Here is a 13,794-nt window from a genome sequence, read left to right on the forward strand (position 1 = left end):
TGGTCAGTGTTAGAGAGCAACTCTAGCTTCTGTCACAGCTTCTCCACATTGAGGTGGAGGAAAGCGCAGTTGTGAACTGACTCTTTATTGCTGTGAATTCTAGCTGCTACTGCTTCTGTGGTGGAGTGGCAATGACTGCTTGTTATATAATCTGCATTGGACGGTTCGAGAGACAGATGATTCCCTGAGGCCAAAGCCAGAAAAATGTTACTTGAGCTCTGCAATGCCAAGGCTCAAGTAAATAGTAATTAGAACTTCAGATTATTAGCGTGTTAGCCTTGTGCCATTGCTTCCTGAATGCGTTTCTGTTCAGTATGGCTGAGTGTTTATGAATGGAGTCCATCATTCCCAGGATGTGGTTGTGCCCCTGCTGTCATGAGTATTCAGACATCTACCAAACTAAAAAATAAAGTTACTATAAAAACAGGTGCCTGTTATCTGTCTAGCATCAAATGTATGCTAGGTGCAGAAAAGGCATGAGGAATGTACCGACAAGCAAGTAATAGCACATGGGTGCTGTTAGGTCTATGACATTTTTTTCCAGCTATGAGAACCCTTCCTTCATAGCAGGGCTCAGCGAAGATGCAGTGAGAGAATGGCAACACTAGGGAGGTGTGACAGGCGGTAATGTCATGTGACCTTAACACCTAATTGACTGTAGGAGACCAGCCCCATGGTGTCTTTTAGATACATACAGGCATGGTTCTTGGTAAATGTGAATCCTGCCTGATACAGTGGTGGGGGCGGGGGAGGAATGATAATGGAAAATGCAAGCCCGTCTCTGCACTGGGGAAAAGACACCAGAACAATTTCCACTAACTCTGAAACTAGCACTGGGAGTTGTAGTGTGGACATAGCTCCAGCAGTGAACTTTTTGTTTTGTTTTGGCTGTTTTAGTAAACGTGCTGAAAAGCCTAACACCATCATGGTGGTAAAAATGGTTCTGCTTTGTCTACACTTGGGTTTTGTACTGGTTTTAGCAGCAGTTCAGTGGCCATTTTTGGGGACAGTACCCTGGGAAGAGCACCTGGTTGGACTGATTTCTAGGCTGTCTTGCTCAACTGGAGAATTGGGTTGGTAGGATAGAGCACAAAGCATTCAGTATGTCCATGCCCCCTAGGGTACATATCCTGGCACTGCTCCCTGTGGGAGATTTCAAAAAGCCCTTGATGCACTGTTGACAACAGTAGCAGCATTACGTACTACTTGTATTGTTACCAGCAATCTCCCCAGCTGAAGTGGCACTGTAGGCATACTGTGAGGGTATTTAGCATGCATGTAACCTGTCTGAAACAGTCTTGTGTAGAGATTAAGTGGACCAAATGGTTAATTTCTCTAGGATAGACAAAGTGAATTAGCAACTGTTGGAGGGTGGACAGAGAGTAAAGGCCATCTCCCCTTGTAGTTAAAAACACTCTACTCAGGGTAGTGCAGGCCTGACTCTCGAGCTAAGGAGGAGAGAGGAACTCACTGGGCCTCCCTGCTCTCTACTAAACATCACTCTTTGTGTGCAAACTTCCCATTCTGAATTCTAGGAATAGGCAAGAGAGCAAACCAGCTAGAGCATTGCTCTGACTCACCAGGGTAAGTTAAGAAAGCTGTAAAAGTTTTCAGAAGAGAGACTTTTTCAACCACAGCCAAGTGGTGGCATGTTTTTTGAGCACCAGGCTGTATGTGGTGGGTTTTGTTAGGGCCTGGATTTTGTGTAACTTAAAGCCAAAAAGGCACCTAACCTAGGTGATTTTTAAGGTGGGGCCCTTGCAATCTTGTAAACAGCAACACCTCATTTGACTTATCTCTATTCCTCTCTGGTGTTAATATCACAATGGTTTTCTGCAACAGCCCAGTGGGATATTGTAGGGCCCATAACAGTGTAATAAATGTTCAGGTATATCTTAAATCACAGTAGTAAAAGTTTTGTTCTGAGGAAGACCAAGTATGCTGTTAATCAGTAAATATTTGTTTCGATCTAACCTGGTAAAAAGAGGAATCTGGAAGAGTTGTCAGGGATGTCCAAGGCATAGCTCTAGTGGGCAGCCTTAAGTGAGTGAAGGACAAAACATATTCAGTTCTGTGACAGAACTTAAGTTAACAGTTCTTTGTAATTGCTGCACTGCTCCTTCCTCCCACCTGATTTATCTTGTTCTTTGTGTTGCAACTCAGCCATTTCTCCTACAGAAGGCTGCTTGGTGTGTCCTGGGAGATACTGTGCTGTCAAATACTATTTGGGCAGGTCTGAGGGGGAATACAGCTCACAGCCATACGTAGAGACAGGACTTGTATTTTATTTTTTTAATAAATACACTTTACATTAAAGAAAGACCTTCAATTTGCAGTTTCCACAGAGGGTGTGAAAGGGAGAAAAAAAGATTAAAAAAAACCTTGAATCACAAGGGGGGGGGGAAAGGGTCCAAACTGCAATCCCAGAGCCCCTTGTCTCCATGAATACCAGGGTGTCAGCCTCCCCCTCTGGCTGCTATTACAGCAAGAACCTCTGCTTAAAGCAGGCTGGAGGTTCAGTTACCCCCTTGGGCTTTTCTCTGAAGGCAGGTGACACATACACAAGCTAGCAGCAGATGGCAACACCTGTTTAAAAAAAAAAATTCTCACTTCTCAGCAATTTTAGAAACCATGATCCTCTTATTCATTTAGTACTCTGAGTAAAAATGCCCCTTTTGTTCATTTTAAACAATTTTTCTCCCCCAAAGCCTGACCCGTGGTAACAAGGTACTAGATTGATACAAAGTTCAGACTCTTTTTACTATAACACCTGCCTTTTTTTTTTTTTTTTTTTGCTTTTTTTTGGTTTTATATAAAACTATTTTTGTTCTTTAGGAAAGAACTTTGTACAAAGAAAATATATTCTGAAATAGCTTCAGACGTTTCCGTGGAGAGGAGAGTCTCATCTCAGCCTAAAATTAAAACTTAACAAAAAAAAAAAAAAGGCAGAGAGAAAGAGGCCTAGCCCCTGGTCTGTTTATTCAAGCGCCTCAATCTGACCCAAACAAACACAACTGATGGGCTGGAGTTCCTTGGATGTCCCAAGGGGTGCTCAGAAATTGCTTCCGAGTTGGTCTCTTGTCTTCTGCGAAGGGAACTTCTCCTGATGCCAACACCCTGTGTGGTTGTCACTCCTCACTCATTCAGAGACAAGATTATGTCGTCTTCCAAGTCAGAGTTATCTGAGCTGTCAGCTGGAAAGGGGACACATGGGTTATTTGTTTGGTGTATGTGAAAAAATGCAGCTGTCAGGCCAGCTAAATAATGGAGCCTGTTCTGCATCAGTCAGTTACCAGAGATGACCACCACCTGCTCAAGCAAACTGACCCCAGACCAATGAACTCCTTAGCATTAGGAGCTGGAACTTTCCACCAAGAGGTTACTCATATGTAAGATATTTGCACAACTTATTGGGAACATATAAATGATGTAACTTCATGTTGTTGGGACAGGACAGATGTGGTTTTGCAACACACAGTCATCCCACACATTTCAAGAAACTACATCCCACTTTGAAGTGTGGCCTCTGCAGAAGTTACTAGTTCATTATGTAGCAAACTGGACACCAAAAGCTACATTCTTATTGAACAGTTGTTGCCTTTCCAGGCAGTGCACTGCTGGGACCTCATTAGTGAGGAAAGTCAATAATTCATTATATTTATACCATCATTTGTAGCACCTCCCACAAAGCACTTCACAATGAATTAGCTGCACAGCACTCATTAAAGGTGACCTGCAGAGGATTTCTAAAAACCAGGCTTTTGCCCTTTTTAGCTTTGTGAAGCAGAATGAAGACATGAAAGTATTTGCCAACAGTCCCACCTCCCCCATGACCACCACTTGCTTTAACTTTAAACAGGAAAGTCCAGTTCCCTCAGTTATGTGGCAGGGGAGTATAAAGTGGCAGAGATGCATATCATGAGTTCTCAGGCCCTAGCTGAAGTGACATGGTTACTGAATCTTTAACAAAGACGGTCTTTCTCCTAAGTATTTGTTGAGTGCTATAGTTAACTAGGTGTTAAAAGCAATTTTAAAGAGTAACCAAAAGTCACTTCTCCCCTCAGCTTCCAGTCTCTTATGACCTCTTACATTTCACGAGAGCTCTCCGGAGAGCCTTCCAGTGTAAGCAAAGCCTCATAAAAACAGGGACAAACCTTTTAGGCCTTTAAAAAAAAAAGGGGGGGAGGGAGGGAGAGTAGCTCAGGGCACAAGCCTGTTTTTTCCCCTTTGTAGGTACCTTTAATATGGGTAGGAAAAATGGGTTGGCAAAACTTAGTCACAGAAATGTTTTATATTCTGAACTATCCCATATAACAAGCTCACTGCCCAGACAACTCAATGCTGTGTTGTCTCCTCCAGCCCAACTGGAGTACTTCACAAGCAGTGGGACTCCTTTCAACTTTTCCTTTTGCTTAAAAAGATGATCTGGGAGCTATTTCCATGGTCCCGATTTATCCAGAGGAAATGTTTATAGCAACTCTCTGGTGCTGCTGATTTCTGTGGCCAGGCTGGGCCAAGATCTCGGACCACTTCAGGAGAACCAGCTGCCACACATCTCAGAAGTTTCAAGGGAAAGTACAAGTCAACCCATCTGCATGTTCTGCCATGGGGCAGGGCTGGGCAAGGGACAGCAGTTGCTGGGCTGAAAAGTCAGGGGAGCTGAAGGGAAGCTGAAGTTCCAGAGGGTTCCTGCCCAAAATGCTTGGCTGCCCTTTCAGATGTGTGCGGTGACCCACCAGCCAATCAAGTCTCAGCCTTTATTGTAAAGCCTAGGAGAGCAGAAGCTATGGCAATGCAATGGGAGCTGAGCCACAAAGTGCTGCTGTAAAATAGCAACTAAGTTACATGGGGAAGAAGGAGGGACAACAGATCTGAAGAGTCCAGAAAACATGGAGAGGAAAAGAGGCAGACAAATAAGTTATTTATTAATAGCAGGTGGGAATTGAATGAGAGAGGGGCATCCTGATCTCATAGGGAAAGAATTTCTTGGCTGATCAGCATTCAGCCGTGTTCTTCTTAACAACCCAATGTATGCCTCAGTCCTTCTTAACAAACCACTATCACTCCACTGGCCAGACAGCACAGAACCTTTCAAGATGTTTGCAAGCACTTATCTTGTCAACTGTTCTCACACTGCCCAAGTGAGACCACACAGACCTCTTATAACTGCCATGAGGGAGAGCACAACGCTTCACTGGGTCCTGTAGGGCTCTTCCATTCAAACGCTGGCTGTTCTCAACACAAACCCTTAAATCTGCAAATACATACGCCTGTAAAGAACTCACATACTAGCTTGGCAGTCACCCTTCTAGATGTTAGAATAGCAGATCACAGCTCAGCTAAACACTCAAAAACAAGTCACTCTGCTGCGAGTTGCCAGTCACCAGCAAGAGGGACTGAAATGCCCATTTTAATCAGACACTTTTCTTGCAGATACCAGAGTTCAGCCTGCCAGCAAGAGGCTTCTCCCTAGGTCCTGGATCCGAATTCCTGCTGAGCTGCTTTCTGTAGGGCATTACAAAGGGGAGATAGCCCCACATTTTCTAGGAGCGTTTTCATAAGTACATCCCAGGGACTCAGACAGTGAAACGAGCTTCTGCAAGAACCCCAGTGGGCGCAGAAATTGCCCTGGTCCAGAAAGGCCAAGCTTCAAACAGATCCCCTCCAACCCAAGTGATGCACGAGGCTGAGAGGAACATCTGCACATTTTAAAGGTTTTCACAGGTCATTCCTGAAAAGGCGACTCCTCCCCGCCCATGACATGAGTACCAGGGTCACTCACTTCCCTGTTTTCATTGTTCCTTTAACTATTATGTCCCCACACTGTACACGGGCATACTAACTGTGCCAAGGTTCGGGAGGATTGTCAAGAAATACCAGTATGGCCAGTCAGAAGCTCTTCACAGGGCCTGTACCACTGGGGGGCAGGGGAGAAGAGGCAAAGTGTTATACATTGGATAGTGTATCTCAAGATTGGACTCTTAAGCAGTGAATACAAGGATCAGAGTCTCTGAGGCTCACTGGTCTCCCCATGGCTGGGAACTTGTTAAACGTGACTGCAGCCTCAGGGAAGGCAGAGGAGAAGATTCTGATTAGGTAAGTACAAGATGCATGCTGGACCTGGACCACACTAGCCTGACAAAGCTGAGTCCAAAAAGAGGAGCCGTCACAGGACCCAGCTAACCATACAAGTGCAACCTGACCAGAGCATGGCTGTGAAGTTCCATGCCTAGCTAGAGACTCTGAGATTCCCTGCATCTTTGGAGGGCTAGCTGCAGCTATACAAGTTCAAAGTAGAGCTTCAAGTAGCCCAAAATCACAGGGCACCTGCTCAGCAACTTCTGAGCAGGCAGTGCACTCAGTGCAAGGGGTGCTAATGCTACTCATAAATGACCCCTTTGGCCAAGGCCTGGAACTTCTTCAGTGGGCCAGGTGGAGCTGTGACAAGTCCCTTTTGCCTGGTGACTCATGTAGGCCTTGTGACTGATGGCAGTGGGAAGAAGTCTAAAGGAATTACCCCACAAACCGCTTTGGCTAGCTTCTGAACAAGAACACCCCATAGTGCTGTATCTCTGCAAAGTTGTCCTTAGGAGCACTGTGTCCAGGGCCAAAATGCCCCCTACTCCCAAACCTGTTTCCATCCTACCCCAACTTTAGCTGGCATGGCTAGTGAGGCGCCATTCAAAACTGCAGATGCTGAATTGAGACACAAAAAGCACCTGACTCAGGTATTTGCAGAAGCACAAGGGCCAGCAGGGGGAGCCAGAGCAAGAAGAGAACCAGCCAACTGCTCCGGCTGCTCCTCCTCGCCAGGCTGTGCTCTAGCTCCCTCCCCATGGCCCAGGCCACCACATACACAGGAAAGGGATCAGCAACTCCTGGACCCCCATTTCTTCTGCTTCCTTTCTACCTCCTCCCTATTTTCTACTACACCAAGAAATGAAGTGGGTAACAAGGAGATGTGGTGGGGGATAGCTGGGAGGGGACATGCGATGGGGTGGGAACCAGTCATGGATAGTGCTCTGGTGGAGCATAGGTGAGTGCCAGCCTGTTTCCCCTCAATGTGCCCATTGGAAAGGGGTCTCACAAACCCCCCTCACCAGTGTTCACAGGCTGCAATTTCACTGCAGGGCTGACAACCTCAAACCACCAGTCCAAATCTAGATCTGAATAATAACAACCCAGAATAAACTTGATATCACATGCCCAACTGCCATATTAGTAACGCCCCACCCCTCACCTCTCTACATTCACGCCCTTCCCCTTCTATAAACCGGAGGCTGCTCAGGAATGAGTGGTGAGGTGTGTCTAATTCCCTCGAGAATCAAGAGTTGGATGATTACTTTTAACTACTGCCCCTGTGTCAGATCTGTTACCTGCTGGCCTCTCTAATGGAAGCCTCTGCTTTCTCTTTCCCATGTAAGCTTGGAGTTTTCTATGTGCTTCTCAGTGCGCTAGACTGAGTAGTTCCTAATACTTTAGGCATCAAGTCTAAATGCTTGGCGCCCATTTGAGATTTTGGAGCCACCTAGGGATGTCTGTGAACCCAGTATTCAAAGTCCTGAGCAGGAAAGATGTACTCACATTGCCTGGATGTCAGATGATCACTTATTCTCTGCTGCAGCCGCCTCCCCTTCTACTGAGACTCAATCACAGATTGATGTAAATGCCACATGTATACACTACAGCTATTTATCGGAACTAAGAGCCAATTTACTTGCAAATGCAGAGGTTTTTAAAGACAGTCAAGTTCAAATAAGCTCCTTTTCAAAGTGCACAAATTTTCACCCATTTCTGTGTAACCTCCCCTCTCCTTCCCACCAGTGTCTGCTACCTACCTGTCCTCAACACCCATTCCCCTTGGGTCCTTACAAACCAAAGTGCAGAGATGTCAGGTTCTTGTGGCTTCCTTACCATTCCTACTGGGTGTTCCCCACCCAGCCGCTGAGTGCTCACAGCAGCCTTGTAGCCCCATCAGAGGAAACAGGAAGTTAGTGGACAAGCCAGAGGCAGCCCCACAGGACTTTGTCTTTCCTCCAACAGTAAAGTAAGTGGGGTGAGGCAGATGCAGCACAGAATGCCAGTCTCCCCCTCTGGCAGAAGGGCCAGAAAGTGGTGAAAAGGCCCTGCAGGACCGAGTTTTAGTGACTTCTCTTCCTGGCACTGGTGACTCCTAAACGGAGGTTTCCTTTAGTTTCAGTTTAGGACCCTGTCATAGGTCAACCCCACTCTCACAAAATAATACTGCTAAGTATGTGTTAAAGTGCAATCCATTTTTAATTAGACCTATACAAATGTCCTGTTTGGACAAAATACCTACCACCTTCAAGAGAACTGCGGACTGACTGACATACATATAAGAAAATCTCTGGAGACCTGAGGGGGCATTATCCCCAAATTCATGAGTCTGATCACAGAGGAGCAGGGCTGCACTACAATGAAACAGAAGAAGAGCATGGATGAGTCTGCCAGTAAGAGACTCTGAACTTAGTGTGGAAGGCCACACCAGCTCAGAAACTGAGAATTGCCACTCGAAGCCTTCCAACCTGCCACCAAAGAGGTCAGGTTTCCGTCTCGGTTCCCATCCAGCCCCATCACTGCAATACTTTAGCACCTCAAACATCATTTATCTTCAACGCTCATGTAAGGTAGGGCAGTGCTACTACCTCCATTTGACAGATGGGGAACTGCAGCATAGAGACACTAAGTGAATACTTAAGATCACACAGGAAATCTGTGGAAGAGATGGCAACAGAACTCAGATCTCCTGAGTCTCAATCCAGTGCCACCTTAACCGCAAGGTCATCCTCTCTTGATTTATTAAACGTTTTCAAAATTGAAGTGCTAGACAAACTCCAAAACTGTTATTTATTTATTTTTCTTTTAAATGAAGTCTCTGTTTCTCCAAACCAGGAGGGAGAACAACTTCAACCTTATGCGCAGAGCTAGGTTAGCATTGGAACGGTCAGGGACAATGAAGAAGCAAGCTCAGAAACGCCATGCTGGGTTATTCTCCAAGTAACTGCAGAAGGTGAAAGTACATCAGCCAAATGGAAGAGGCTCAAACCAGCAAGGAAGAAAATGGCTTCCCATTTCTAGTCTCTAAGGTGCCACAAGTACTTCTTTTCTTTTTATTTCTATGAGGGTATAAACAGAGGAGAGGAGAGAAGAGAAGAGTCTGGGTCCCTCTGGAGAGCAGGATTTGTGAGCATACATATAACAATCCTTCACAAGGAGTTGCAAAACCTGCTTTTAAATTCTCTCAAGTGTATCTGAGAATAAAGATGGAAACAGTTTCCTTCCTAGATCTAACAAAGGTGGTTCCGTCAGACCATGGTTGGTATTTACCAGTGACGCACTTTGGGAGGCCTAAAGCTGACTGAGTGTGGGAACCGGTGCCTTTCATCCAGGGAGGGGAGGAGAGAAATCAATTTTTCCAGAGGGAAAATTTCTCTCTTTCATATTTGTGAGGATGGTACCACCTGTGACCACCAGGATAGAAGTATACTTACTATCACCAAGGATCAGTTCAACTTCCTCATCTGCATCAGAATCCTCATCTTCACCTTCATCCCCCTCTTCCAGCAAGTTGGCAAGCTCCTCATCATCAGAGGGAGAGAAATCATTGTCTCCATCCTCACCAGCATTCTCATTGTTCTCATCCTCCTCCAGCTCGGCCTCCAGCAACTGGTCAGTGTCTAGTTCATCAAGGTCATCTGTATCATCATCATCTTCATCATCATCCTCTTCCTCTTGTTCTTCCTCCTCCTGCAGCAACAGCAAAAGAGCCCATTAGGACATGTAAAAGTATATCAGGGAATGAGGGAAATGTATATCTCCCCAAACTAAAGGTCACCCAACATTATTTGTAAACTCTACCCTCTTCACCCTTAAATCACGATAGATGCTAGATTGACAGCCCTGGAAAAGTCCTTTTTACCCATAAAACAGGTATAATACAAGGTGGTAGCATCACAAGCCTCCACCCCACGATGTTACTTGCCAACATGTCTCACACGGATCTGCAGAGGGACATGAGTTCAGTCCCAGCTCTATACAATTCCTGGCCTCATGCCAGTCTTATACAGACAGCTGTTTCTTGACAACTGGACTGAGACCATTAATTCAGTCAGAGTAACTGGTATTGGTCACTGCTGATCAGGATGAGATTTGAGGTCCTGTGAAAATCTCTATTATCCCATTACCAAACCACGAGCCACTCAATCCTCAGATTATAAATGCCTTTAAAGTGGCTCAGCAACCTCACTACTGAAATTAACACTGTGAATCAGGGTCTCCGTTCTACCAGTGTGCTGAATGAACAGCTTAAAGAGGAGAAAACAATCCACGGGAATTTTTGTTTGTTTGTAGTGATTGAATTTCTTATGCCATAAATTAAACCCTTTCCAGCCTGAAAGCCATTTCTGGTATAAACATGGTTTTATGAGTGGGATGAGGAGGATGGTAGCGCTCAGTGTTCCTTCCACACAACTGAGAGGATACCAGCTGCACCAACAGGTCTCTGAACTTCAGTCCCCTTTTAACATTCTTGCATCTGTATCACACCCACCCACACACCTCTTCTCCGATGGAATATTTTCGCATGGTAGGAAAAGTACCTAACTGACCTCTGGATTCTGAGAGGGTATATAGGACACACCGTGCAAGATTATAAAGCAGTTGGGAAATATTTGACAAACCCATCAGCGACTGAGATATTCAACCCTGCCTCTTCTTGTGGCATTGACGGATTTGGGACTGTTTCATTTTCAGAGTTATGCTAAGGCAGGGGTGGCCAACCTGTGGCTCTGGAGCCACATGCAGCTCTTCGGAAGTTAATATGTGGCTCCTGGTATAGGCACCGACTCCAGGGCTGGAGCTATAGGCGCCAACTTTCCAATGTGCTGGGGGGTGCTCAGTGTTCAACCCCTGGCTCTGCCACAGGCCCTGCCCCCATTCCACCCCTTCCTGCCCCCTCCCCTGAGCCTGCCATGCCCTCGCTCTTCCCCCTCTGAGCCTCCTGCATGCCAGGAAACAGTTTATCGGGAGGTTTGGGAAGGGAGCAGGAGGCACTGATTGGCGGGGCTGCGGGGGGTCCTATGGAGGGCTGCTGAGAGCGGGGGGAGAGGCCTATGGGGGGCTGCTGACTTATTACGGTGGCTCTTTGGCAATGTACACTGGTAAATTCTGGCTCCTTCTCAGGCTCAGGTTGGCCACCCCTGTGCTAAGGGAAGAGAAGCCCCATCTTCTTTGCGCCCCCACACCACACTTTAAGTCTGTCTAATACACATACATACAAAGGGTATTACACCTAAAAGCAGTAGGTAAATGCTCTCCAAAAGCATGTGCATCCACAGCATGAAGGGTTACTGAGCTCACTGTCCACAGCTGGAAATTTAGGAATAGCAGCAAGCCCTGATATTTTATCCATCCAGTGAGCTCTATTATTTTTAGATTCATGAAAGGCCTCCGAAGTATGTCTCTCACTCACTGGAAGTATTTACATAATTTAAAATGGGGTGGATAAAAATAGATATTAATAATGAAGAAAACTGGATTTTTTAAAATCAGTTTTTATTTAAATTAAATACATTTTTCTTTTTCAAAATCAACCTGTTTAAGTTCAAAATGACAATCTAGGTAAAGGCCTAAATTTACTATAAACTGTTAAAATAATTTAAATAAATAAAAAACCAATATGCTACATCAATAAGCCCTCCTCCAATTTCAATGAGTTAAAAGATGCAGCTTTAATATGTATGTATAGAATCAGGGGGGGGAAATCTAATTTTTAGGTCAACTTGAGTTTTATAAATATGTCAGAATGTCATGTACTATATTATTGTGAGCCTTTACAACTGAGTGAATGCTAATATTAACATTTTCCCAAAAGTATTTTCAGTGTGCTGTGCAGAATTAACCTTAATTACTTTTGGTTTCAGTTTAGCTGGCAGGTGGACAGTTTTTTTTTTTAATTCATTTGAGCTAGTTCAAAGTTGAGACACCAAGTGGGAGCTGAAAAAGCAGGAAAGCTTGTTTTACTCTTCAAATCTATGAATAAAAGTCAAGTAGCAGAAGATGAGCTCTACTAATTCTAAAACCAAGAGACCGGATTTTCAAAGGTATTTAGGCACCTAGATGCAGACAGGCGCCTAGTTCTAAAGCACCTAACTCCTACTGATTTCAATTCCAATTGTTTTCAATAGGAGTTAGGTACCTAAACTGTTTAAGCATTTTTGAAACTCTCACTAGAAATCTATCTGCACTTTTAGGCACCAAAATACTTTTGAATATCTGGCCCACGGTGATGAGAAACCATCAGTCAATTCACTAACTACAGTATATACTTCCATTGTTTAATAAATCAGCTTTAAATGCAAAATATGCTTTAATAAACTTAGTTTTTTCTTATGTATCCAATACATTTAAGGTTGTTTTATTTAACTAAAAAACAATTTTAAAATGCTGGTTTTGTGCATTTTTAATTGAATTCCAATTTCCATCCAAATGCAGCTGGACACAAAACGTAAGTAAACAAAATCATCTAGTAAATAAGAAATGAGTCACCCAACCTTTTCTAACAATAAAAAAGGTAAAAATTAAGAGTACACTGAGTAACAGAATTGCTTCAATGGGTATAGATATAGTTTATCCTAGTGGTTAGCAAAAAGAACCATCAAATTTAATGGAAAGGCTACATTTAGTTGCAAACCAACAGATTTTAATGTTTATATCAACTATCGAGTATGAACTTTTAAAGAAAGTAACTAAAAAGTACCAGTGCAAAATAAGATTAAAAAATCAATTATTTAAATCAAGGTTTCTTGCTTGCCAGTTTAAATCATTATTAAAATCTTTGATTTAAATCAGTCCACCCTGATTTTAACACACCACAACAATACTGACTCAGCTACACAGATATCTCCCCAACCCCAGTAAGGCAGACTCATTTTTCAAGTCTCCCATTCAGGCTACAGCCTGATGAAAGCAATGAGCCTTACACTGTCCCACAAAAGTCAACAAATTCTCGTTGTGATGGAATAATGGAGGAACAAGCCCCAGAGCCAAGAGGCCTGCATGGAGAACACCTTGCATCCAGTCCCTAGATGTACAAGTTTTTTAGGGCAGCCAGAAGATACTAAATAACTATCTGAAAGCATATGCAGTATTGTTATAACCACGTTGGTCCCAGGATATTAGAGAGACAAGGTGAGTGAGGCAATATCTTTTATTGGACCAAATTCTGTTTGTGAGGGAGAGAAGCTTTTGAGCTTACACAGAGAAGAAGAGCTCCATGTAAGCTCGAAAGGTTGTCTCTCACCAACAAAAGTTGGTCCAATAAAATATATTACCTCCCGTACCTTGTCTATCTGAAAGCAGATATTCTCGAACTGTGATCTACCCTTGCCGGTGGGCCACAGAAGGAAACATTTTGAGACCCAAGCCATAGGGGGCTAGGGTGCTGAGAAGGGAGGTAATTCATGGAAGGAGTGCTGCAAAGGGTGGAACAGTTGAAGAATCTCTGGTCTAGGTGGACCAAGTGAAAGTGCCCTATCTGATCTGACAAAGGGGAGCGCCTCAAGTAACAGAACCAAACCATACAAAGCTTTAGGCCCGGATTGTTAAAAGTATTCAGGGGTTGCTGCGCTCAGTGATGAAACATCTAACTGATTTAAGAGCTTAAATCTCATTTTCAAAAGGAATTTAGGCAGTTGAGAGCCTAAATCACATTGACAGCCAATGGGATTTTGGCTCCTAAGTGCCTAAATCCCTTTTGAAAATGAGATTTAGGCA

At 44.2% G+C, this 13,794-nt stretch overlaps 1 protein-coding gene across 2 annotated transcripts in view; it reads right to left on the reverse strand.

Moving 5' to 3' along the window:
* Positions 1–2,391: 2,391 nt before the first annotated feature.
* DCAF1 (DDB1 and CUL4 associated factor 1) overlaps positions 2,392–13,794 on the reverse strand; it is a 104,036-nt gene continuing 92,633 nt past the window's right edge. For both annotated transcript variants that reach the window (XM_074958296.1, XM_074958297.1), the window contains exons 23-24: positions 9,513–9,768; positions 2,392–3,194 (exon numbers count right to left, since the gene is read on the reverse strand). In XM_074958296.1, coding sequence (XP_074814397.1) covers positions 3,136–3,194; positions 9,513–9,768 — 315 coding nt within the window. In that variant the 3' untranslated portion in view covers positions 2,392–3,135. The remainder of the gene's footprint in view (positions 3,195–9,512; positions 9,769–13,794) is intronic.

The sequence above is a fragment of the Natator depressus genome, chromosome 7 (assembly GCF_965152275.1).
Source record: "Natator depressus isolate rNatDep1 chromosome 7, rNatDep2.hap1, whole genome shotgun sequence".
NCBI classification, from domain to species: Eukaryota; Metazoa; Chordata; order Testudines; family Cheloniidae; genus Natator; species Natator depressus.